This window comes from Centruroides vittatus, unplaced genomic scaffold (genome assembly GCF_030686945.1).
Source record: "Centruroides vittatus isolate TY-2023 unplaced genomic scaffold, ASM3068694v2 contig_1758, whole genome shotgun sequence".
NCBI classification, from domain to species: Eukaryota; Metazoa; Arthropoda; class Arachnida; order Scorpiones; family Buthidae; genus Centruroides; species Centruroides vittatus.
The window spans coordinates 694,598-720,690 of NW_027121073.1; the positions used below are offsets into that span (position 1 = coordinate 694,598).

Consider the following 26,093-nt stretch of genomic DNA (forward strand, 5'->3'; position numbering starts at 1 on the left):
GATTCCATCAACGTATTTAAAAGTTCTTTTTCTATAGAAAGCAACGCTAGTGACGACAATCTTTCCTCCGACTGAGTGTTCCTGGCGAATGTATGAATTCGCTTCATTGTTGAAAAACTACACTCAACAGACGCACTGGTAGATGGTATTGTAAAAATTAATGATATTAAACCATATAATTCTATTAGTACGTCTTTGTTTAGGTCATCATTAATTATAATATTTTTTATGTCTAAGAGTGACTTGCCAATATAGTCCGGACACGAATATAAATATTGCAATTCACTACGTAATTTACATAAATTAAAAAATTCTCCATAAAATTTACGTAAAGCATTAAAACTCTCTTCGGGAAATTGTTTTTCATAATATTTAAAATTATTAAAATCTAAAAGTGATAAAAATTCTAGAGATTTTATGTCGGCAAATCTGTCAATACAATTTTGTATCAATGTATCCATTATTTCATAAAACAGACGTCTATATAAATCCTTTTTAGACTCAATATCAGTATGTCTCATTCCTCTTTTTGGTTGAATTTCTAAAAAAGTTTCATCTTTTTTCAAAGCGTCCCAAATCAAATCAAAATCATTTCTTTTCTGTCGTAAAAAATCAATAAAGTGATTTATTCTAGTAATACAATATGCTATATTAAAATTTTTTTTTGTAATATATCAAAAAGGATATCTGAATGTGCAAATATTTGATGAAAAACTAGTAATAAAAAGTGAAAATCAAAATCTATTAAATAATGGTATAATCCTCTTGCGGCAATTGTAGTATCAGAATCCCATTGTTCTGGACTTTCAACCATATTCAACAACAAAAGTTTTAATTCTTCTTTATACTCCATAACGCAGTTTACAATCCTGCTATTGTAATTCCATCTAATAGGTGTGGCTGAAGGAAAACGCTTATTGACTTCTAGGTCTAAGGCGTGAGATCTTTTAGAAGATTTAGAAAAAAATGAAGAAAATCCTGTCATAGTTTGAAAAAATATTTTACATTCTTTTATATATCCAACAGATTGAGAGAAAACTAGGTTCAATCTGTGAGCATAACAGTGTACGAAAATAGCATGTTTGGATATTTCTTTAATTTTAGCTCGGACACCATTATGTTGTCCGGCCATTACGGCAGCACCGTCGTATGTTTGTGCCACTAATTTTTTAGTGCATTGAAATTCGTCTAAGTAACTCTTAATGTGAGTGAATAACGAATTTGCGTCTCTGTTCTCACTCACATCAGTAAAGCCCACAAATCTTTCTTCGACGTTACCGTTTTCTTTCACGTAACGAAATACAGTCGACATCTGGGCTCTGTGGCTAATGTCCGTTGTTTCATCTACAATTATAGCAACAAATTTTGCGTTTTCAATTTCTTTTTTAATTTCTTGCAATAAAACGTTTCCTAACGAATTAACGAGCTCATTTTGAATTTTGTTCGATAAGCCAGTAAAAACTGTAGACTTCTCTAAATGCATTTTTAATTGATTATCTGACGTACTTAATAAAGAAACGAGTTCAATATAATTACCTCTGTTATTAGATTCAATACATTCCCTATGCCCTCTAAATGCCAATTCTTGCTTTGCTAAAAAGCATGTAATATCTATTAATTTAGATACAATATATCTATTAGCCGTAACTATCTTGTTATAATTTTCAATATTAATTTTATATTGTTTACTAATGTTAAATTCTATTCTATTTTGATTTCCAAATTGCTTCAATTTTACGAAAGAATCGATGTGACATTTACGATTTTCATAGTCTTTTTCTAGCTTTACTCAAATTATTTAAATCGTCAAAGCCATTCTTATTCCACACACTAATTTCATTTGAAAATAATAGGCAAGGCCAACAAAACAATTTTTGCATTTTTATGCATCCACAAAGCCATTTTACGTCTTGATAAATTTTATCGTGAAAATGTCGAACAAATTTTTTTGTCGAAGTACTTATATTTAATTTAGGCGTTGGTCTTTCTCTTTTAATAATGGCTTCTTTTTCATTATATTGTCTTGAGCCAAAACTTTTTTTAAGTAAATTTTCAATATCACAATTACAGTTTAAATCGCTAGCCATGATATAAGGGCTAAAATTAAAAATAAAATTATTAAAACTTACTTAGTAAAATAAAATTTGTGATGGATATACAATTATACATACCTGGTACAAAATATTCAATTGTATGAATATACTTTTGCGAAGAAACGTATATAAAAATAACATAAAATATTGTTTATTTTTAAATATTTAAACAATCCACTGAGTTAAAATTGCTCCCTGCGAGTGGCTCACGAATGGAAACAGAGACGATTTTGGTAGGTGTACAGTGAATGCATGCATGACAAATCCCGAGGGTGCCGATACCGGTCAATGTCAAATGCCTCTTTTGTCGCATCACTAGTATATCTCAAAGGACGCGACAGGGCCGTTGTAAATTTTAAACGTTTCTCACCATAGATGTAAATATGTTAAACTTAATAGTCATTTGTTTTCTAACTACTGCAATTCGTTTTAGTACCAGGTGTACACGGAAATCAGTTCCCCACTGTACTGAGCTAGTAATTGCTTCGGTTAAGCTTTTGTTTAAGTCAGCAGGGTTTTACTTATGTCACCATTCCCTAATCTCTTAATTATTTAACTACTTCTTAGTAGAAATAACTCGAAACCAGTTACTTTGTACTCGAATATCTGTAGTCTTGGGAAAAAAGTGGAAAGAAATTTTTATGACAACCGATACTTAGATCGTACATTTAAGGAAAATAAATTCTAGAGCTTTTTTTGTACTATTGTACGTCTCATTCATTAAATTTGGTTGTAAATAATGATGCCAAAGTAACAGTTAATTTTTTAACATTATACAAGAATTGTACACGTTTTTTCTGCATTCCCTTACAGATGGGACATACTATAATCGTAATATCACCGGTTTAACATTGAAACCCGTAAGTAATATAAGATGGGAGAGCGGAATAAATATATCAAATATTTTAATGGATTTTTTTAAACTCCCGTCAACTATACAGAACTATCATAAAAACATGCCAGTAAACTCCTATCGGTTGGGTTAAGTTATAAATCTAGTCTAGGGTGGGCAACCTTTTTTATAACACGGGCCAGAATAAATTTTACGTTTTTCCGCGGGCCGTAGTAGTTAATTGACGCCTTTTTGTGACTCGTAATTTTTTTAGTCTGCAAATATGAAATAAATAAATAAAAAGTTTATACTACATTTATTTCTCTTATCGTTTTCGAAAATTACAAAGAATTGGAAAATTAACTATTAATTAGTTATTTTTCCAATTTAACAATCTATTAAAGATCTCGCGGGCCGGATAGAAACTTTTCGCGAGCCGTAGCTGGCCCGAGGGCCGGGGTTGCCCGCCGTTGATCTAGTCTACTCGTGATTTACGTAATCGGGGCGAAAGCGGCCGAATATCTAGCAGGCAAACGGCTAAACAGCCCACAACCGCTCCGGGATATAAAGTTAGAAGCTTTAGGTGTGAAGCATCCACCAGCTAAACCAGGTGACGTTGGTGCTCTGTAAAGCGCATGCGCCAATGCCTATAATCTGGCTGCTTGGAAGTTGACAGGCAGGTGGCTAACAGCCCACAACCGCTCCGGGATATAAAGCTGTACTCTTTACGAGTGTGTCGCTTACCCAGTTTAGCCGGGTGAGCTAAACCGGGTGAGGTTGGTGCACTGTAAACCGCATGTGCTAATGCCTATATAATCTGGCTGATTGGAGACTGACCCGGTTTCGACATTCCTTCCGCCACCGAATTATTCGAATATACAATAGCAATCTTATCGTTTTTTTCACATGTAGTATAGAAATTTGTAAAAGATACATAATGCAGTTATAATAAAATATTAATTTTAATTAATTCAAAGTATGTTAAAATATGAAAATTTATATTTTATAAAATTCAAGGGAAAGTCATTGGAAGGTGGAATCGGCGCTTCCATCGCTTCCAATGACGGCACGCCACTGGTATCTACGGAGGTAGAAGCTGCGGATGTGGCAGTAGCCTGATTTTTTTTAATAAAATGTGTCTACAATTCCTAGATGTATTGCATGGTTCAAGCATAAGATCATCTTGCTGGGGCTTTCCCTTTCAAACTTCATTAACCTTGGACCATTGCTGGTGGTGGCCACAATATATTTTTCAAAATCCAATTGAAATCTTTTAATGTATTTTCAACTATTTGTCTGGTCTCTTTGGCACTGCATTTTTCGGGTATATACACTACTCCCAAATTGAAAACTTCTCCATTCACACTCTGCAGACACAAATTAAAGTACCTCTGGTTTTGGACACTCCATTCATCAACTGAAAGACTGAAACGTGTACTAGAAGAGACAAAATCTTTTAAAGTTTGAATCATTTCTTCTTTTCTCTCTTCATAATAACTCAATATGATTTTCATGATATCAGTTTCGTTCTTAGGCATTTTATAACCTCTCTCGATAATACATTCACAAACAAATTTACTCTTTGTGATTGGTCTTATTGTAAGTCCATCCTCTGCTGCCAAGTGGGAAATTATTTCAGGCAGACTTTTTTGCACCATATCCTATTATTGTAGACTGCTTTTCAGTTTTAATTTTTTTTATTCTGGTTCACAGGATGTCCCAGGCTGTATAACTGATTTTGATTCTTCTGGCTGATTTACAAAAATATTATGGACTCTGGAGGTGCCTGTGGTAGTCGACCCTTTGCAAGAAATTTGTTTTGGACATAATGAGTACTGTGCGGTTGACTTGTTTATTTTTTTTTTATAATGTTTCCACACTTTTGCTATATGTTCCATATTAAATGAATAGGTTGGTATCTATTTAAATTTGTTGACAATCTGTAACAATAATAATAATAATCCAAAATTAATGTTATATCTTTGTTTACTGAGTATCACTATCATATCAATTATTTTTTTATAAAATAACAAATCTCATCCAATGTAAACATCTAAGTAAATAAAATCTAGTGTTTGTTTAAACTTGCGTGAGATGGGCATCGTTTCCACAAGAGTGTCACAACACAACTGCACACAGCATTTCACCTCATAAAGTGAAATTGACAACTGACTGACTGGGCTGACAGTGCTGACACACAGTCCCAAATAGGGTTTCTGAAACGGGATCCCGCGATCCCGGCTGTTTTTTTACCCCGGGAAATATCCCGGGAAATTTTTCTCATCCCGGGAAATCCCGCAATTTTTTTAAAAGTTCACTTTTTTCTTATTTTGTGTTAAGATTGAAGAAATTTTACAAATAGAAAGTATAATTAACTCATAAACTGTCAGAATGCCGGAATGCATTTATATTTATTAATTTAAGCCTGCTTATTAGTTTTTTTTTGTTTATATGTCTCAAAAATAAATAATTGTTGAACTGCGGGCTTTGTAGTAATCCTCAATTGATACGTTCTGAAGTGATTCCAACAGAGGTTTTAAAAATTTGTATATATATATATATATTTACAGAAATTTTGCGAAAAACAATTCCTTACTACCACCTGCAGTGAATTATCTGGCAGAGTGAGAGCTCTGTATTCTCGCGATTATTATGAGCACAATTGCAATTGAATAAAATAACAATGTGGAACGTTTAACCTTTACCATAATACTACACATTCTATCTTTTTCTCCTGGTTTCAATGACCGGCCAAATCCCAATTAATTTCAAATAAGTTATTGCAGCTTTTTTGACAACGCGATTTTCTCGCTCGGTGTTATCGCTGTGCTGTCTCGCGATCATAACACGATAAGAAATTTAATACTTTTGATTCTGATGAAACCGTGTTGTAGTTTACTTTGCTTTTTTACAGACACACTACGGTGACATTATTCAATACTTGGCAGATTATTCATTACTTTATTCAGTTGGGACGCTATTTACAAATTTAATACTTTCAATTTTGCAACAATTAAAATCTATGTTTATTACGTAGCAATACCATTTAGTAATTGTGACCCGAACATTTATTTGGCTATTTTATCAATATTTTTTTAATTATTAAAAACAAAATTATAGACTTCATTACTGTCAATACTAGTTGTTAAATTTAAAAGAAAACATTCCCCCGAGTGCAAAAACAATTTGTTAGTCATTTAACTCACTACTGACAGATAAGGGAGTTTTTGAAAACAAAGTAATAAAACGATTAGCACTTTGTTGTCGTTCAAAGTGGGGGACTAGTAGAATCTATTACTTTCGCGGGAGAAAATAAAAAAAGCTTTACTCCCCTAAAGTTGAAAGATAATACAATCCTGTAAAATTTAACAAATCTGATGTGAATAACTGAAATTAAAATTATTTATAAATTGTGCATATGTCACACTTCCTTTTGTGAATTTGTGAGCTGCGAGTTAACTCAAGGATTTTCCTGTAATCGCCTATTATCTACATTTATACTACGTTATAATTTATAATTTATTTTGTTCGTAACCAATCCCTTTAATCAAGAATGTCAGAATCATTTGTTTGGAAATATTTCGTTAAGGATTTGAAACAAGAATTTGCAACCTGTAATGAATGTAAAACACAGATAAAGTGTAAAGGTTTTTCAACAAGCGGCCTTATCAGACATCTGCGTAACAAGCATAATATTGACAAATTATCTGTCACTAGTACTAAGCGTACAGCCGAGGAAACTGGAGAAACTAGCAGTAAGCGATTAGCCTCTCAACAAACCTTACCATCGCTTTTTATTAAAAAAGAAACGTGTGAAGAAATAGTAACAAAACTTGCGACTTTAGATGGCATCTCTATCAACTCTATTACAAAAAGTGAGTTCATCAGAAAATCATTGACAGACAGAGGATACACTTTACCAAAAAATCCATCAGATGTAATGGATCTCATCCATTCGCATTACAAACAAATCAAACAACGATTATGTTCTGAAATTGATAGCCAAATAAATGGAGGATCAAGGTTTAGTTTATCCTTGGATGAATATACTTCACTAAACAATCGCCGGTATTTAAATATAAACATACACAAAAGTGACGGAACATTTTGGAACTTAGGAATGGTGAAGATTTCCAATGTTCTACCTGCAGAAACTGCTGTCCAAGTAATCAAAGAAAAGTTAAAAGAATTTCACATATCTTTAGAAAAACACGTGGTGGCTTGTGTTACTGATGGTGCAGCTGTAATGGTGAAATTTGGAAGGTTAATTGAATGTGAGCATCAGTTATGTTATGCACACGGAATTCATTTAGCGGTATGTGATGTTTTGTACCAAAAGTCAACCACTTCAGTAGCAGTCCCTCTTTCTGAAGAAATTCAAACTGAAGATGAAGAGCGCAATGACGATATTGAGAAAGATGAAGAAGACTTTAGTTATAGTATTGATTTTGAAAGTGTTTTGTGTGAGCGTTTGGCTGAAGATCCTTTCGATATAGATATTTCATTTGAATTACATGACACACTAGGTAATGAAATCGTCTGTTCTCAAATCATTAATAAGGTTAGAAAAATAGCAAAATTTTTTCGCAAATCACCTTTAAAGAATAACATCTTACAAAAATACGTTGAACAGGAACATGGGAAAAATTTGCACTTATTTCTGGATTCCAAAACCCGATGGAATAGCCTTTTAGCCATGTTAGAGCGATTTATTAAAATAAGATCATCCATATCGAAAGCAATCATTGACTGTAATAAAGATACGGACAATTTTGATCTTGACAAACAAGAAGTTACTGTAATTCGTGACATCGTGGCATCACTGCAGCCATTAAAAGCTGGAGCAGAAAAGCTTGGCAACAGAGGATCGACTTTACTTTCATCGGAAGGTATTTTTTCTTTTATTATAAATGAGTTAAATCAACTAAACACACCTTTTTCAAGAAGACTAAAAGAGTCGTTTATTCGACGCATAGCAGAGAGAAGAAATGTAAAACTGACTGGCCTCATACAATATCTCAATAGTGGAAAGAATTATGGAAAAGTTTCAACTTTCCCAAGTGAAAAAAGTTTGCCAGCCTTACCAACCAAGACTATGTTAATTTTATCAGCAAAACAGATGTTAGATCGTCTTTTTGAAGTATCTACTGATTCTACTTCCGGTGATACAGATCAACTACCAGATGTCGCAAGCTCATCTGCAATGACTTTAGCTGAAAAGCTTGATGCTGCTATCAAAGAAGCTGAGATAGACAGATCAAGAAAAGTGGACAACAAAAGCAGTACTGAAACGCGTCTCGAGAACGAAATAGAAATCTTTGAGGCTACAGGTGAAAAAACACACAACATCTGTCTTCTGTTAAATGCGTTAAAAACGATTCCACCCACATCGATTGAATCAGAAAGGGCATTCTCGGCAGCAGGACTTTTTATTACCAAATTAAGAACCAGATTGAGTGATCGGAGTATCGACCATCTTTGTTTCTTAAAATCTCATTATAAAAATTTACAGTAATATTTGTATTATGTTTTATTTAAATAAAAAATATCATTTTCTAAGTTAGAAGTTTGATCAAAGTTCAGTTTTTTTTCTTTAAATTTTTAACTCAATTCGTAGGCAATTTTTGTTATAAGCAGTTTCGAACAAACTTTAACAAATTTTTTTTTATTTGTGAATTTTCTATGTAATTCAAAGGTATTTTTAATATATATTTTACACATCATTATTAATACGATTTTGGAGGTTGTAGAACACTTAAATTACTTTAAAAAATGAAAAATAATGATATCATTCGATTTCAAGATATTTTTTATATTTTAAAAATAATTTATTATATCCCGGGATTTCCCGGGATCCCGGGAAACAGTTCACTTTTATCCCGGAATCCCGGGACAAGCAAAAGACCGGGAAATAAGAAACCCTAGTCCCAAATATCACAATCTCATAAACTTCACAAAATAACAATATGTCGGCAAACGCATTTATTGTGTACTCAGTAAGTTATGTAGGAGTATCAAGTAATCACTTGTTAAGCTAACATATGGCACTCTCAATGACGGAGTGTGGGAAGCCAATAAAGTTTATTATGACCTTTTGAAAATAAAATTATTACAATACAATTTTGACAAGTGTGTCTCGAGTCTTGATCCGAAAGTCCTGGGACCCGAGACAATTAAATTTAGCAAAAGTCCTGGGACTTTGAGACACAAGATGTCCCAGGACCCAAACCCTATTTGACATTTACTTTGAACTTATTGGGATGGACATTTGCTATATGTTTGATTTCTTCCATGTCAACCTTTTCTTCTGAATCCTGTTTCAGGTAAACAATCAAAGTATGGTTACCTCCTGATTCTTCAGCGTTGATTTTCTTATTTAGTATTTTTACGATGACTCTAGTTAAATTGCTCTCTTTACCATTTTTACAGGTCACTTCAGCAAATGGGTAGGAAAGGCTTTCTTTTGGAGATGTCTCCTGCTGTTGTCATAGTTCCTGTAAGGTTCCATAGAACTGGTTTAAGACCACAAATAGCAGGGTGGCCAGTTTCCTAATTTCAAGCCTTTCATTCTTGTGGACAGTGACACTCAAGAAAGAATAAAAAGAATAAAAAGATTAAAAAGAATATGATACAGTACGACAAGGAGCACGACAGATATAGCGCATGCGCGATGGTCATCGCGCTTTCGAACTATCTTCATTTGAATTTGTTCTTAAAAGATCGGAACGCAGTTTTTTAAAAATAATAGAATCCAGCAGTTAACCTGAAGAAGGACACGGAAGGCGTCCAGAAAACGTTCGTTGAATTGAAGTTATTTATTTCACACCGGTCAATAGGCACAAGTGAGTTCGATTTATATTTTATACACCCCGGTGTGTAGGATGATGATATAGTGACACTCAAATTCCAAGCACAGGTCCAAGATCCTGCCCAATTGTCTGTTTAATAATATGTTCTTCTGGAGTTTCAGAAAGATTGTCCTCATTAAGGTGGCTCGAGTGTGATGATAGTGCTCTTTAAGGTTATCATGTAGCAGAAGTAAAGGCCTTCACAAAAGCTATTGTGTATATTTATTAATAAAATAAAATTGAGTAATATATTAGCTTATTTCAGGAAGAGAAACTAAATAGAGTTTAATTTAAATTGTGTTTGCAAACTCTGTTTTTGTATGGTCTTCTACACTATTCAGAATGTCAAAGTTGGAAGTTTTGTATTTACAATCTTCTAATGTATCAAGTCCTCAGGAAATTGTGAGGACTTATTAAATATTATGTTATTTTATTAATATTTAAAAAATAGCATTTTCAGAACAAAAATAAGTTCAGAAGGGAAAGATTGATTTGAACTAAAATATAATATCATACCATAAATAAGAGTTAAAAGTTTATAGTAATAAATGGTAAAAGATGCAAAAATAAAAATATGTTACAGGATATTAAACAACCATTTCACAGTGAATGTGCACAATACTTTCTGAAATAATCATAGAGACAATTAGCATAGTAAAAAATATCTTACCTGGCAATATATCAGTTGTATGAAAATAGAATAGATAAAAGTGCTCTTGGGTGGTTTCTTTCCAAATTTTAAAATATGCAACCTCTGTTTAGATAAATTGGATATTTTTTTTTTTGTGCCTTTTCTCAAAAGATTCACGGTTTCTTTACTCTTACATTGTGGTATGCTGCAAAAGCAATTGTTTCTTTTTAAAATTTGTCATAATTTAGAAAGAACTCAAGGAAACACTAAAATAAACAAAGTAAAAACAGTTAACAGTGTGTAACAATACTAACTTTTGGACTCCAATATTATTTTCAGCAGTTTTTGAAACTGACACCAGAGTGAGGTCATATGTTTTCAGTTGTGAATAACAAGAGAAAGATGAAAATATGAGCAACTTGAATATGTAAACAATGACACATGTATAGAATTTTTATGCCTGTTCTTTTATCTAACCAAAATAAATATGAATAAGAACATTATAACCACATTCCTCAACTTAATTTAGAGGTATTGTTAAAGATCCTACTGCACATAAGGCCACACCTCTCACTAGATTAAATAGTTAAAAGACAAGAAGCTTTTTATAAGAATATTTTTAATTTTATATATTTCTTCTTCTGATGTAGCTACAAATTTTGACTATTAATCAGGATTTATCATACCACAATCAAGATGACCAGATTAAAAAAAACTTTATTTTTTAAATAACTCAAATTTGATTGTGGTATGATAGTCCTGATTAATAGCCAAAATTGGTAGCTATATTAGAGGAAATTTAAAAATGTTATACAGTAAGATCCTGCTTAACACAGCGGATACGTTCCTAGATGACAAGGCACTAAATGAAACAGCATTAAACGAGGTCATTTTAACACAGAGTAAATAGAGAAAGGGGAACATGCAACCAAAAATAAACAGATTTTACTTTAAGTTATTTTTATATTAATTTGCATAATAATATATGTTAAATAACACAAACATATGCACACAGAAATGTATAGTTCATTTTTGTGATGAAGGTCCTGGCTCTTCTGAAATTCTCATTTTTTGCAATGAAGTCATGTAGTTTCATTTGTCACTTTCTTTTTCTTTCCTAAGCAAATGTTAGTAGCAGGAGATTGCATCCAAAATGCCTCATCTTGCTTTTGCACTCCTTTCAAAATTTGGATCATTTGCTACAATTTGATCAACAATTTTGGTTATCAAACTTTTACTAAAGAAATCTGTAGAGAAATTCTTTGGATTCTTTGTTTTCAGAACCACTATTTTCCAGTTCTACATGAATTCCTTGTTCTGCCAGTTCTTGAAGGTTGTTGTTGGTAAGGCTCTCATCAGAAACTTGCAGTAATTTCTCAATATCTTGCTTGTCTACATCTCTTAGTTCTGCTGTATCGATTAGGTTGACTTTGGTCAAAAACGATACAATAGGCTCTTCTCATTGAGAATTCTTGTATACTTCCAGCCATAACTTCTTCCACACTTTGTTAATGCATTTATCAGTTAATTCTTGCCAAGCAAAGTTGATATTGCCTATGGCATCCATCTTGATATATTTTTTCCAAAATTGCACCACATAAACATAGATTTAAGGAAAATACAGTGTTATGTCAAATTGCCATCTTTTGCTGATTGGTTCGTGTTCAGGAATAATTGTATTATATACAAATCAATGAAATTCCTCGATAATTTGAATCAACATAAATTTTGAGCTTTTTTTTAGACTTTGAGCACACCATGTTATATTGAATTTGTGTTAATTGAGGTAGCGTTAAATGAGGTCTTACTGTATATGAGTTATTTTTATAATACAGTAGAGCGTCGTTAATTGGAACGTCGGTAATTGAAATGGCCGGAAATTGGAACGATTTTCAGTCGGACTGTGTCGTGCTGAATCGAATGTTTTTGATACTAAATTTACTTCTAAAGTATAATTTTCATGTTTTTTATATTCTTCAATATATTTATTTTGTTTGTACAAAATAAAGAAATAATTTTTAACGATATGATAGCCTCGATTATTATTATAAAAATTTTCGTTAGGCTTAAAATCGACGAAAATTCAACACGAAGCGACATGCAACGGAGAAAAATTCAACAGGAAGTGATACGCAACAGAGAAAAATTTGAACATCGGACAGGTTAATATTTTTTTTCGTACAAAGTCGGAAATTGGAACAAATGACTAATTGGAACAACCCCAGTCCCCAATTGACACCAATTTTCGACGCTTTACTGTACTAATAAATATAAACATTTTTAATATAATGACATAAACATATTAATATGTTTATATTATTATATTAAACATGAGAAGTCTGAAAAGAAATTAGATTGGTCATGATCTTTCTGCTTAATAGTGAGATTGACTAGATACATTGAGAATAAAAGCTTTATAAATATAAGTAAATTTTAATGGGAGTCCTTCCATGCCAACAAATCATCATCAACATACATCAAGTAGAGAATAGGATAACGAGTTGTGAATGGAGCACTAAAAACTTTGAATTAGACATCACTTGTGATAAGTTTTAAAATGACTGATAAAGGCAACCACATGGGAACTCCGTTTTTGGAAATAGATCTTATTAAATTGGAAGTACAGTACTGTACAGTATAGTTCTGCAGATTTGGTTTAATGTGGACTGGGAAGGTGACAAGTTACCAAAAATTATGATGAGTTTTATGAATTGCAATGATACTAGTGTAATTGGAAAAATTCTCATAAAGACATTATATGTACAAATTCATATATGCATTAATTATGTACTAACAATGACTATTTCTATTTGTAGAAAATATGGTGTTTGTGTATACAGTAATAACCCAAGTTATATAACAAGCAACTTGCATAAATTTGCAGTTATGTAATGAAAATCTCAAAATTTGGAAAAAATCTGAGTAGAGTAACATGTAATTTTACAAAGAATTATTCTGTTTCAAATATTCATTCATTTATTCTCTCTCTCTCTCTTTCTTTCTTTCGCACTGTATTGATTTATTACTGTATTGCTCTGCTAATTCCTTTGCTTTTTGGTTTAATTGTAAGCATGTATGCAAGTATACCAGGCACTCTTTATCATGAACAATTCTTTTATACAAAAAAAAAACTATAACTAATATATGTACAGTATTAAAGATAACTTCTAACTCAATTACTGGAACTAATGACAACCATTAGCGAACCTTTAAATCCAGTAACATAAAACATTTAATAAAACATCTAACAAACGATTTCAACCTTACCCAAGATCTGTTTCAGGTTTGAGAACCCAACCGAATTCTAAAATCGGAATGCTTGGAACAGAACGTTTTTAAAACATTAATTTTAAACATTTGGAACATATAACACAAACAGAAACTTAACAGTGGTAAATATGTGAATTCAACATATATATGTGTTGAGGCTTATTATCGTCATCAACCGTTTAGGCTCTGCACTTATTATCATCAATCCATTTTGATTTATATTATAATCAAGATGGATTAATGATGATAATTTCACACTATGAAGAGATTTTTGGAAATTCTGCTCACGGGGGAAAGGGAGAAGGTTGAAGTTTACCCTGAAGAGCTCAGCTTCTACTCTACTATTTTAGTTTTTTTTTTTTTTTTCATTTTTTCAGGAAATGAAACACATTTTTAGACCCATCTAAGAATTCTTTAATTAGCCTTGGAAAAGGGGGAACCTAATTCTTGTACCCAGTGAAAATGGGTAAAATTGATTATGTACAATAACCTTTGTAGTTATATAAACCAAATTTTACAATATAATACAATAGAAGGGTTAGAAGTATGAAATTAGCTAATCTTAATGTTTGTTCTTATTTTTTGCCCAGGAAACATCGGGCTTACCTGCTAGTATGTATATATTATTTGAGGATCTAACCTAACAGCAAATAATATAAAGTTTGCGTTAATAATATAAAGTCAACACACTAAAAATAAAAAATTTTTAGTGTGTTAATATTACCACCGATCCCATTGGTTTTAATAATTGATTTTATATTAATATAAAGTCGCAAATAATATAAAGTCAATTTGCGTTAGCGTTGCCAGGTCCTCACACAAGTATTGCCAGGTATACAATATTGTATTACCATCATTAAAATTGATGAACTTGCCCTTCAGGCTGGCTTTGTATATTTCTAGGGCCTTCAGGCCCTAATAAGGTTGGTATGAAAGGACTGCTTTATTAGCCTGGTGTTATGTAGGTCAGCATGCACTTTTGGGTTGGTGGTGTGCCTTTTGTTGACACCCTTTGTATTTCTGCACTCTTTTTTCAATGGAATGTCAGGTGGAACCAATGTACACCAAATCTCTCTGAAACCTGACGTCCGTCACCGGAACACTGTAAACACTTGGGGTTCTAAGATCATCAGATTTGTCCTTTGCATTTTGTAATAACATATATATATATATTGATTAGGACCTTTTTGTAAACCAACTTGGTACCTGTTATGCCATCTATTCCTTTATATAAGTACAGTACATACAATACGTACAGTACAGTACATATGGGTTGCCTTATATGTATATATGTTGAATTCACGTATTTGCCACTGTTAAGTTTCTGTTGTTTGTGTTATATGTTTCAAATGTTTAAAATTAATGTTTTAAAAACATTCTGTTCTAAACATTTCGATTCTGGAATATGATTGGTTCTCAAATCTGAAGCAGACCTTGGGTAAGGTCAAAAGTGTTTGTTGGATGTTTTATCAAATGTTTATTACCAGATTTAAAGGTTTGTTAATGGCTGTCATACAGTATTGAGTTATTAATTATGTAGTTACACTTAAGCAATTTACAAATTTGACTTCTATAAAATTTGAGTTACATAAAGGTTTACGGTCCCTATTACTTATAACTCAGGGTATTACTGTATATACAGTAGTGTCATTTATCCGAATCACTTGGGAACTGGGGTTGTTCGGATAACTGATTATGTATGAAAAAAATATATTAACCTATCCAATGTTGAAATTTTTCTCCGTTGCGTGTTGCTTCATGTTGAATTTTCGTCAATTTTAAGCCTAACAAAAATTTTTATGATAATAATCAAAGCTATTGTATTGTTAAAAATTATTTCTTTATTTTGTACAAACAAAATAAAATTATTGAAAAATATAAAAACAAAAAAATTATACTTTAGAAGTTAATCTAGTATCAAAAACGTTCGATTCAGCATGACACAGTCCGACTGGAAAGCTTTCGGTTGACCGGCTTTCAGATAAACAACGCTCTACTGTATATGTATATATATGTATACATAGTATGTATGTAGAATCATACACAAATATAAACAGTTAATAGTTATGGAGATGAATATCAGATAGAACTTTGGATAACAATTCCTGACTACCTGCATCTGCACAGTAATGGTCCATTTACACACAACAGTAATGTTTGGTGTCAGTGATGTCGAGCATGGCACAGTGATGAGTATTTACACACAACAGTGACATGACTGTCTGTCAGTGAGTGGTCATGGACTTTTCTGAGGATGAATTTGCTATGATAGTTATATGTTTGGATGAAGAAGAAAAAGAAATGCAATAAGAAAGCACCGCAAGTGGGTACATCAAGCATAGACAAAAAATATCAACAGAATTAGAGTTTCATATGCTTTATAAAATATTGAGATGACAAATCTATATTTTATGAATATTTTCAAATGTCCCAACTAGGGAATTCAATTCTGGTCGTTATTTCTAATCCGTGGATTTTGGGATTATACTTAGTCGATCCTGGGATTATTTATTCGGAATTATTTAGTAGCGTTTGCGTCAACAAACGCTACTAAAATCCGCTGGAAAAACAAGATGGCTGATACATTGACAGGTAAAACGCACTGAGTACTAGGCGGGAAGTACTCACTCCACATTCTTAAGTCTACAGTTACATAACATACCTGACACATGTGACAGAGCTGTGGACTGTACATCAATGCTAGATAACATAAACACACCTGACACATGTTACAATTTTGTTTAATTGACTACAGAGAGTATTTGATCCTTAGAAGCTCTAAATTTTAATATAGATTTCGAGCATATTATTTATGTTCGTTATTCAATTTAAATTGGATGCAACAACCAGAGGCTGGTGGGAGTGCTCACTTAAGGGTGATGATAGTCCTCCATTGAATGACTTATTAGAATTTTTGAAGGGTCATGTTAGGACTCTACAGCCAACCAAAAGTGCTCTTGACTGCGCCAGAAAATTGATTGGTGCCCGCAAAAATTCAAAAATGCAAAATGAAGTACATTACCAGGTAACCCAGTGAGAACTGCTTGCCTATCATTTTAGTTCAAAATACAAGAAGTTTTATATTTAACTGATTTCAATTCTGTTGCAAGCAATTCTGTTAAGAGCACTGGCACTGAACGTTTCGTTTCATGCAGTCTGTTTTGCAACTTCTTTAAAATAATGTCAATCCCGAAAATCTCGGGATCAGGAAAACTTAATCCCGAAAATTTTGGGACTAAAAAGTGGTCGGGATCCCAGGATCAAATCCTCTAGTCCCGACATGCATTTCATATTTTATTAAACAAAACAGAAATATTCATTTTGTACCAATGTCCATATATTTTGAATGAGATAAATCAAATAGAACAGGGTGTTGACGCACAATTTCAATTAAATGTTCGTCGTCATTGGAAAACAAAATTTACAGTGGCAGTGACACCGACCATACCATGAAAGTACATTTGACCGGAACAGTCAAATGTACTTTCATGGTATGGTCGTGCCACTGCCACTGCACGGCATTGTGATGGACAAGTCTGAACAGGGTGGTTTAAACCATGTCAACGATTTCCCACCAGCAAAAAATCACTGCACTGAGTGGGACACTGCATGGTCTTGTCACTGTTGTGTCTAAATAGACCCTAAGTGGGAATTGCAGGTTTGAGTCTAGCTCCATGCCAAAGCTTTTCTTCCAGAAAATTCTCTAAATTAAAAATTTAATTATTTAATTTATTAAGAGATGGCAGCATAACTGTCTACCTCTAGTAAAATTACTTATTACTTAATTATTAATAGTAGCCATATTGTAGCTCAATATAATTCAGTAGATTGTGATTGAATGTATTTTGGCCAACTGCTCAGAATAGCAAATGATGATAAATCCAATAGAACATAAGGTATGCTGAGTATACATTTTCCTTGGCAAGAGCTGTTACTTTCTTGTATCTGGTGAGATGTACTAACATCTTTTGCTGTGTTGAATATTATGGAAATCATGAGCAATAAACATCTTAGGAAGGATGAATGGTTCAGTAAAATACATTTTGGAATTAGTCCATAGTTGCCACAACATAATAAAAAATTTTTATTTGTTGGGGTCACTGAAGAATGCTTTTGAGTAAAATAAATTGTTTAAGATATAACAAAGCAATTTCTAAAACTAATAGCATAACCTAGATATGATACAGATATCATGTTCCACACATGTTCCATTCCATCTCATATGATATCTGCATATGCTCTTTTCTCTGTCACAATCAGAAACAAGGATGATAATACATTATCCCATATAGCACAATACTGACAAATCATAATGATAATTAAGATTTTTGCCTGGAAAATACAGAATTATTTCTATTGAAACAAATGTTTATTGCATTTTAACAGGCTTTATCATTTGTGATTCAACAAAAATGATGTGATAATTGACTTGTTGGCTTTGCCTGCTGTAGATCATGTGTTTCTTTATATAAAATTGTAGCTTTCTGACATAGAATGAAAATGTTTATGCCAAAAGGTTTTTTGAGTTAATTTTATTTCCCTATTTATTTATGTTTTAGTTCTTTAAAAATGGATTCAGCAGATGAAAATCTTCTTTTTTTATCTGAAGAAAGTTTTGGATATTTATGGCCGGATGGAGATTCTTCAAATAGGTGAGTAACATTTATCAGTAATTGTATTATTCTGTGTACAGAATGCTTACTTAAACATCTATCCAGGGGAAAGAGATCTTTCTAGCATTGATTGCCTTAGGCTATGGATTGCAATGGATGCAAATATACTAGATATTCCATTTCCATGATGTACCCATTCTACAGGATAGTAGCAGCAGCACAACATGCAGAGGATGCTACACAGTGATTTGAGTTTCAACATGATAGATTTACAGCATGGCAAACTAAAAAGTCCTTCAGCACATTTTATGAACTAGTGAGGTACTATTTTTTCTGGAAAGGAGTGTATAACTGTCACAATGTACAGTACATTACTGGGTAGTGTGCACTCCATTTTGCATGCAAAATGCATGACACCAAGTGCATTTTAATCTAAATGTCTGATGGGGAATTTGGAGTGAGCAGCCTTTTGGTCCTGTATTCATTGATGGCACCTTAAATAGCAATTGATATTTGAACATCCTAAACATGACAGTAGATAATTTGCCATTGATACAACTACAGCCTGCTTGGTACCAGCTAGGTGTATCAACCTCATTCGTGGACAGATGCATGTCAATAGCTTGCAGAGTAGTATATCAATTGCTGGATAGGACAACACTACCTTGTTCCATGGTCATTATGTTTCCCAGACTTAACCTCTCTGTTTTTTCCTTGTTGGGTCACCTAAAAACATTTGTGTATGATGCATATTCAGAAGTGTCACAGGATGTTGGCAAACTGTAGACATATGTGTATGAGAGGCTTGTGAAACCAGGAATGCTAGGTGTCATCCAACATGCTATGTTTGATTGTCTACATCTTATAAGGAGAGGGCCATTTGGGTCTCTGATATGAATAAAACTTGATGAACATGTAGCCATAAACACACAGTTCCTATTCCAAATAATAGGACCTATTTCTCAAGCATTTCAAAAAAGAAAACAGGCATCTGAAAATTGAGCGATTAACTTACAAGTCTGGAAGTTCCATGTCTCTTCCTTGGAACAGGGAGAGCCAATTGCACAAGGTGCTAGTCATTGGAATTACAGGATATGAGTTTGATTCTTTGCAATTTTATTTTATTTTTTTAGCATTTAACATAATTATTTTATTGGATTATTAGCATTATTATTCATCATTTTTAAAACTTATCAAGAATTTTAAAACTTATTCTATGTCATTTCCTGTTTAGCAAAAAAGAAGTCTCTGTAGATCTAACTCTTTTATGACATTAAATAAAATGTTTATTTCTTTATATTTATTTTCAGATATGGTGGTATTGTTATTTTTGAAGTGGAACAAATATGAACACATGAGAGAATTGTCCGTAATATTAAACAGTTTAAAAAAACCTGTGATTATGCTACTTTATGTTCATATCAGACTTCTTTTTTTGTCTGTGTACAGTAACATCTGAAACTTATTTGCTTGTGATGATATAGTATGTAGTTAAGAGTAAAAATATCTGAAAATAAATGTGAAGAAAAAATTTTATTGAACAACATAAAAGCTAAATTTACAGAGACTTCTTTTTCGCTAAATAGGAAATGTCATGATTTTGTAATCTCTTGTTCTATAAGCTTTAAACATCAGGAATAATAATAATAGTAATAATAATGCTGATGATACAGTAAAATAATAAGATAATTATATTACACATTAAAAAAAAAACTAAAATTACAATGGATCAAACCTATAACCTGTAGTTCTGGTGCCTATCACCTTTATTCACTCAGCTATCCTTGTTATGAGATGTGGTGGAACTTCCAGACTTATAAGTTAATCACTCAATTTTCAGAGACCTGTTTTTTTGGATTTGTTTGAATTGAATGTCTGGCTCTCTCCTTGTTATTCTTGCTGCTTAAGGCAGTTGTCTTGAACATGTTCGCTAACAAAAAAGCTTTTTTTTTATTCTGTTTTCTGTAATGTTGTCTTTAACATTTACAATCAGAGATTTTTGTTATGCTAAGTTGTCTTAAATTTATTCCCTTTGATTATTTTATTGCTAGAACAAGCATGCATCACACGTGTACTCTCATGCAAAGCCCTACCATAGGGCGAACGGAGCAGCTGCTCCAGGCACTAAGTCCTAGGGGGCGCCTCAGTGGTAAGGAAAATGAAAGGAAAAAATATATTTTTCACTTTTCGATATTTTGATTGCGAATGTGTGGCCAGTATGTGAATGGCCTTATCTGTTGAGATGTGCACGGGTCGAGTGCGTGGGCCGAGTTCCACCCCCGTCTCAGTTACATCACCAGTGTTGCCACCACAGCGCTGCCATTTTAGTTAGCGAGTCCATTTCGAAGCACCAGCACTGCCGAACGTGTTCCCGCACTTTCTGCGTGAATTTCACTTGTCGGCTGACGTGTGAGTATTTTTTTATTCTTTAAGGTATTCTTTCATACTTTACAGAAATATCTATGAGATGTACTGTACCTACTATGTATTATAAAGGGTGTTCCAAAATTTACGCAAGGTTTGAATTAAATAGAAAACAATTTTTTTTTAAATTATAATTTCTTTATTGAATCATAAAGTACTGTACCTTAGGTCGACTGTTGCAGAAGACAAGCTTTCTGATCTAGCCTTTCTGTCCATTGAAAATGATACAGCTCAGACATTATCATATGAGGAGATCATAAAAAAAATTGCAAATGCAAAAGTGCGTAAGCAGCGATTTAATTAAAATTTGTTCTCCAGGTGATTTAAGTAGTTTATTATTGTTGTTGTTATTAGGAGCCTGTAGCCTAAATAGTTAAGAATTTTATAAGTATTGTTACATTAATTAGTGAACATAATAAATACTGTAAGTACCAGTACCAAAGTTGACAATGCTTATTGATCTTGTCAATGAATATTGACTGAATTTTCATCAACTAGTTAGTAAAATAATACCAATGAGTGATCTCATTATAAAAGTAATATTTGTGATAAAGAAATTTACCTTAATCCTACATATATTTTTTTTTTCATTCTACATGAACTGTTCCTATAGGTACTGTGAGGAGTGCAGTGCCAATGAGTACAACTGTTTTCAATCGACAAAGTAGACAGATAATTAAGATGTCCAGATCTTCCAAGTTACTTGCTTGCATGCATCACTGGTATAAATTAGGGGCAACCAAGGGGGGTGCCATAATAGGATCTCGCACTATCCTAAAACTTGCCTCAGGCCGGCACTGCTCTCATGCTATGCTGGATAGATCTTTTTTGCTCCTGATTAGATGTTTGAATGGACACACTGCACATGTAAAAAAATTAATTGGTATTTATTGAGAGTAACTTACATTTGTAATATAGAAGTATTATAGGTTAAAGACAAATTTCTTAAAATAATTCTTAATCTGATTAATTCTTCTACATTACATCTATAATGAAAATTTATTAATTTTCTTTCTCCCCCATAAAATTTATCTGTTTATAAGGATTAAGAATTAATCCAATAGATACCCGTAAGAAAATGAATTTCCTTACAGGCATTTCTTATACTTTCATGTTTTCTATATACAGTGTGTGATTGGTTAACGAATAAAATCCATTTAATAAACAAAGCATTAATCATAAATACACTGCACTAACCTTATAATGCTTTGCAGTTATTTTGGAACATAACACAAATGGTTTCAGTCCACCTGAAGAAGGTCCTAGGGTGGACTGAAAACATTTGTGTTAAATTCCAAAATAATTTCAAAGCATTATAAGGTTAGTGCAGTGTATTTATGGTTATCGAATAGTTCAGATTGCAAACAAATCGGACAATGAAAACTTTTGTGAAAGATTTTTATGTTCAAACAGCAAACACATGTTCGGATAATATTATTAATTTATTAATTTAACATGTTCGGATAATGAACACCTGATAGAACAAACCCAAGAAGAAGTGGCGCTGTGTTTAAGATTTGTAAAACTATATTTTAATGGCATCTCTAAATGGTTTATGGAATGACACTTTCACAGTTGTATACATAACCATTTTTTGCACTAGTTGATTTCTGCTCTCTGAATTTTTATGTGTTTTTCTGAACTTTTTATTTGAAAAAACTGATAATAGCCACTGCACTCTTTTTAGACCTCATAATAATATCTCTTGCTTAATTTCTATAGTGACTGTGAAGCAGATGTCTGATGTTGCTAGGCAGTACGACTTCAACAGGTCTACAGTAGATACAATCTTAGCTAAGAAAGATATAATCAAAAAGACTCAAACAGATAAAGGAGTAACAAAAATCACATCTGAGAAACAAAGATGTGCCATCCATGATAAAATGGAGAGATTGCTTTTAGTTTGTTATTACATGTAAATAAACATAGTAAGAAAGTATATAATTTTTTAGTTTTTGGAGTCTCTGGAATGAATTAATCAAATTTCCACAAAAATCTCTGGTAAATCGATAATCAGTTAACAAACAATTTGGATAGTGAACATGGTCTTGGAATGAATTGTTCATTAACTGATCATCCACTGTGTATATATATAACACGCATATATATATTATACATAATGGGTTCTTCCAAAGCTGGTTTTAGTCGTTTCAGTGCTAGTAAATCAATTCTACATTTTAAACTTTTTTTTTTCTCAAGGAATATGTGAGCTTATGATTTGTCTGTATATAAGCAAATTATTTTGTTGTCTATTCTCTACTTTATAGAAAGATAGCAATATATACTAGTCACTGCATTCTGCTTTTATGAAGTATGAACTTACAAGATGGTATTTCTATTGGCTTATAATTGCTATTCATTTATATTTTAATTATATGCATATCAATTGTAAGTTCATATTAATGATTTTATATTCATCTGTTTATGGTAATGTATTTCAAATTTAAAAGTGCCTGTTTCTTACATTTAAAATTTTTATGTTTCATTTATTATTCTGTAATGTATTTAAGGTTGAAGATGACTTTATGGGAGTCGGTTATTTCTAAAATAAAGTATCTTTTCAATTTGTTTTCTGTAATAAGCAATGATTTAGAATATAATTACAAATGTTGTAATTATCATATTTTTGTAGACTGAACAGCTTATTAATTGAAGATATATCACAAATATTAAATGATAATCTTCCACATGATAAGGAAATAGATGATTTACAACAAATGGTAAGTGTAATATATGATATATTTTTGATTTATTTAACAATTTGATTTTATCGAATCTTAATGTAAATTTAAAACTGTTTAAATTGATTAATAGAACTAATCAAGGTTGAAATTAAATTGTCATTTATATAATGCATTACTAAAACTATTTCATTTGAAAAATAGTTATCATTTGCTATGTTACTAAATATACTAACAAAGTTTATTTGCATTTAAACTTCTTATTCATGACACTAATGAAGATTAGTCACATTCTTATTAGTATCATAATATACCTTGTCTCCTTGATTCTAAGATGTCTTTTAAAATTAAAATTATTATTATTATTATACTAATTTCTATGTGTTTGAAATAAAGATGTATCTTACATTTACAGTTTAAAATAGCAATCAGCAGTCATTATGAGTAGACTGTGTGGTGTGTGATTTCAGGTTTTTGATTTGTATTATTTTTATAAATTATTATTATTTGATTATTTAAAAAATATTTCCTTTATATATAAAAAAACTTCAATTTTATTTTTATTTTGGAATTGAGGAAATATGATAATACTTTTCAGTGCCAAATATGTCCTAATTTTTAAAATGACAGTGGCAAGATATTGCAGAACTATATTCTACAATTACATATCAAGATTTCTTGATGAAAATTAAATGAATAGTAGTATAATACATAGTTGAAAATAGTCTGCTGTATTGGACAGCCAACAACTATTGGTTGATAGTATTTGAATACTATTTCACTATTTATTATTAAAAGATTATTGGAAAGTTAAACCTTTTATTGAAAGATGACAAGTTTTAAACTTAAAGTTTGTACTCTGTGATTTTAAACTTTATTTTAGTGAATTTATATATTCAAAAAATTGTCGAATAAAAAATTTTTTATTATGTAATAATTTTAATTTTTTATTTGCTTTCAGATTCCAGTAACAGAAGAAAATTGTAATCCAAATGTATTAAATTCAGATCAAGTTAATGATATTCCAGCCAAGTAAGTACAGCAAATTGTACATTTACAATAATTATAAATATATATTTAATATTTAAATATAGTAAAGAAGAGTTTATGTTGACAGATTAAATAACAGTGTGTGTTATCAATTTGAAAATCATAAAATACATATAAAATTCATATAACAACAGAAATTAAACTCTTCTTCAGCAGAAGTATTTTAGATTCAAGCATAAAGGGATTGACAATGAATGGTATAGTAAATTTTGTAATAGTAAAAATATAAAACATAGTAAATTTCAAATTGTTTAAGCTGTTCTAAATTATTAACTTTTGGTTTGAGTGATACTTTTACATATTTAAAGCATTTATCTTAAAAAGTTTTTGAATCACAGGATAAGGTTTTTAATTTATTATTTAATTTGAAAGAAGTTTAACTAAAAGATGTTTCTTTTAGTTAAACTTCTCTCAAATAAACCCAACATCTTTTCATTTATTTAATAGTACAAATTATATATCCTTTTGTATATCGTATTGGGCAAAACAAAAATTAAATGAAGTAAACACACTTAAATCTGGCTTGGCCAACCCAAATGGTTTTGCGGGCCACTTTGATCTTGTGTAACATCATGGTGGGTCACAATTTAGGAAAACATGCTTTTAAAAAAAGTATTTTAAAAAAGTTTTAAAAAAGTAAAACAAATACAAAATGAATAAGATTTTATTGTTATACCAAGAGTTTGTACTTGCAATTGCGCATTATAACATTGACACATGCAAATTTTCATTTATTTAATTGTTTTGGTATACACATAACGGGAAACAAAAGTTTTAATAGATATATAATATCGCTTAGTGGCCACACAATTTAATGTGACGGGCTGCGGGTTGGCCAGACCTGTCTTAAATCATAAGCATTGTTAATTTCACAATAAATATTAAACAAATACAAGAAATCATTATTGGCTGTAAATTCCTAGGTATAAGTAATAAATATAAATACAAAATGCAAAACAGATAAACATTTTCTTTAGAAAATAAAAATGAAAAATTTTAGAAGTTAAAAAATTTTCATGAAGTGTTGCCAAGAGATTCACTGCTGACCAAACACCAACAAACACTATTTTCATAATTATGTAACATTTCATCTAGGGACTACAAAAAAAAAAACAAGATGATTAGGACTTACAACATTTTTAAATTTATGATGAACATTATTAATATCAACTAAAAGACTGAAAAAATTGTCTCTTGACAAATATCAATCAATCAATTAAACTTTATTGTACTAGGATTATTCCTGTTACATCTGGGGTAGACAGTCTTTATATAATTACTATAACATTACAGTAATTTTCTTTTAATTTAAAAAAATACATAACTAATTTAATTAATTCATAAAATGTTAACTATTTTCATTTAATTATTAACAGAAATCACCTTTTCTGTTGTTATTAATTAGACTTTTAGTAATCTTACAAATACTGTACTCTAAAACAATAAATCTTTGAAAATAGTTATACACAATATATATATTTTTTACTACAGTTTCTCAAGTAGGATCCTGGTTGTTTTTTTTTAACCCAGGAAATTCTTCTCGTCCTGGGGAATCCCGCAGATTTCTTAAAAGTTCACTTTTTTCTTATTTTGTATTAAGGTTGAGGAAATTTTGCAAATAGAAAGTATAATTTACTCATAAACTGTCAGA

General features: G+C 31.4%; 1 protein-coding gene across 1 annotated transcript in view; it reads left to right on the plus strand.

Annotated features, from left to right (window-relative positions):
• Nucleotides 1–26,093, plus strand: part of LOC136969215 (cellular tumor antigen p53-like) — a 72,817-nt gene that overhangs the window by 5,214 nt on the left and 41,510 nt on the right. Inside the window, exons 2-4 of the mRNA XM_067263308.1 lie at nucleotides 18,234–18,326; nucleotides 23,344–23,431; nucleotides 24,354–24,424. Of these exons, the coding sequence (XP_067119409.1) occupies nucleotides 18,234–18,326; nucleotides 23,344–23,431; nucleotides 24,354–24,424 (252 nt within the window). The remainder of the gene's footprint in view (nucleotides 1–18,233; nucleotides 18,327–23,343; nucleotides 23,432–24,353; nucleotides 24,425–26,093) is intronic.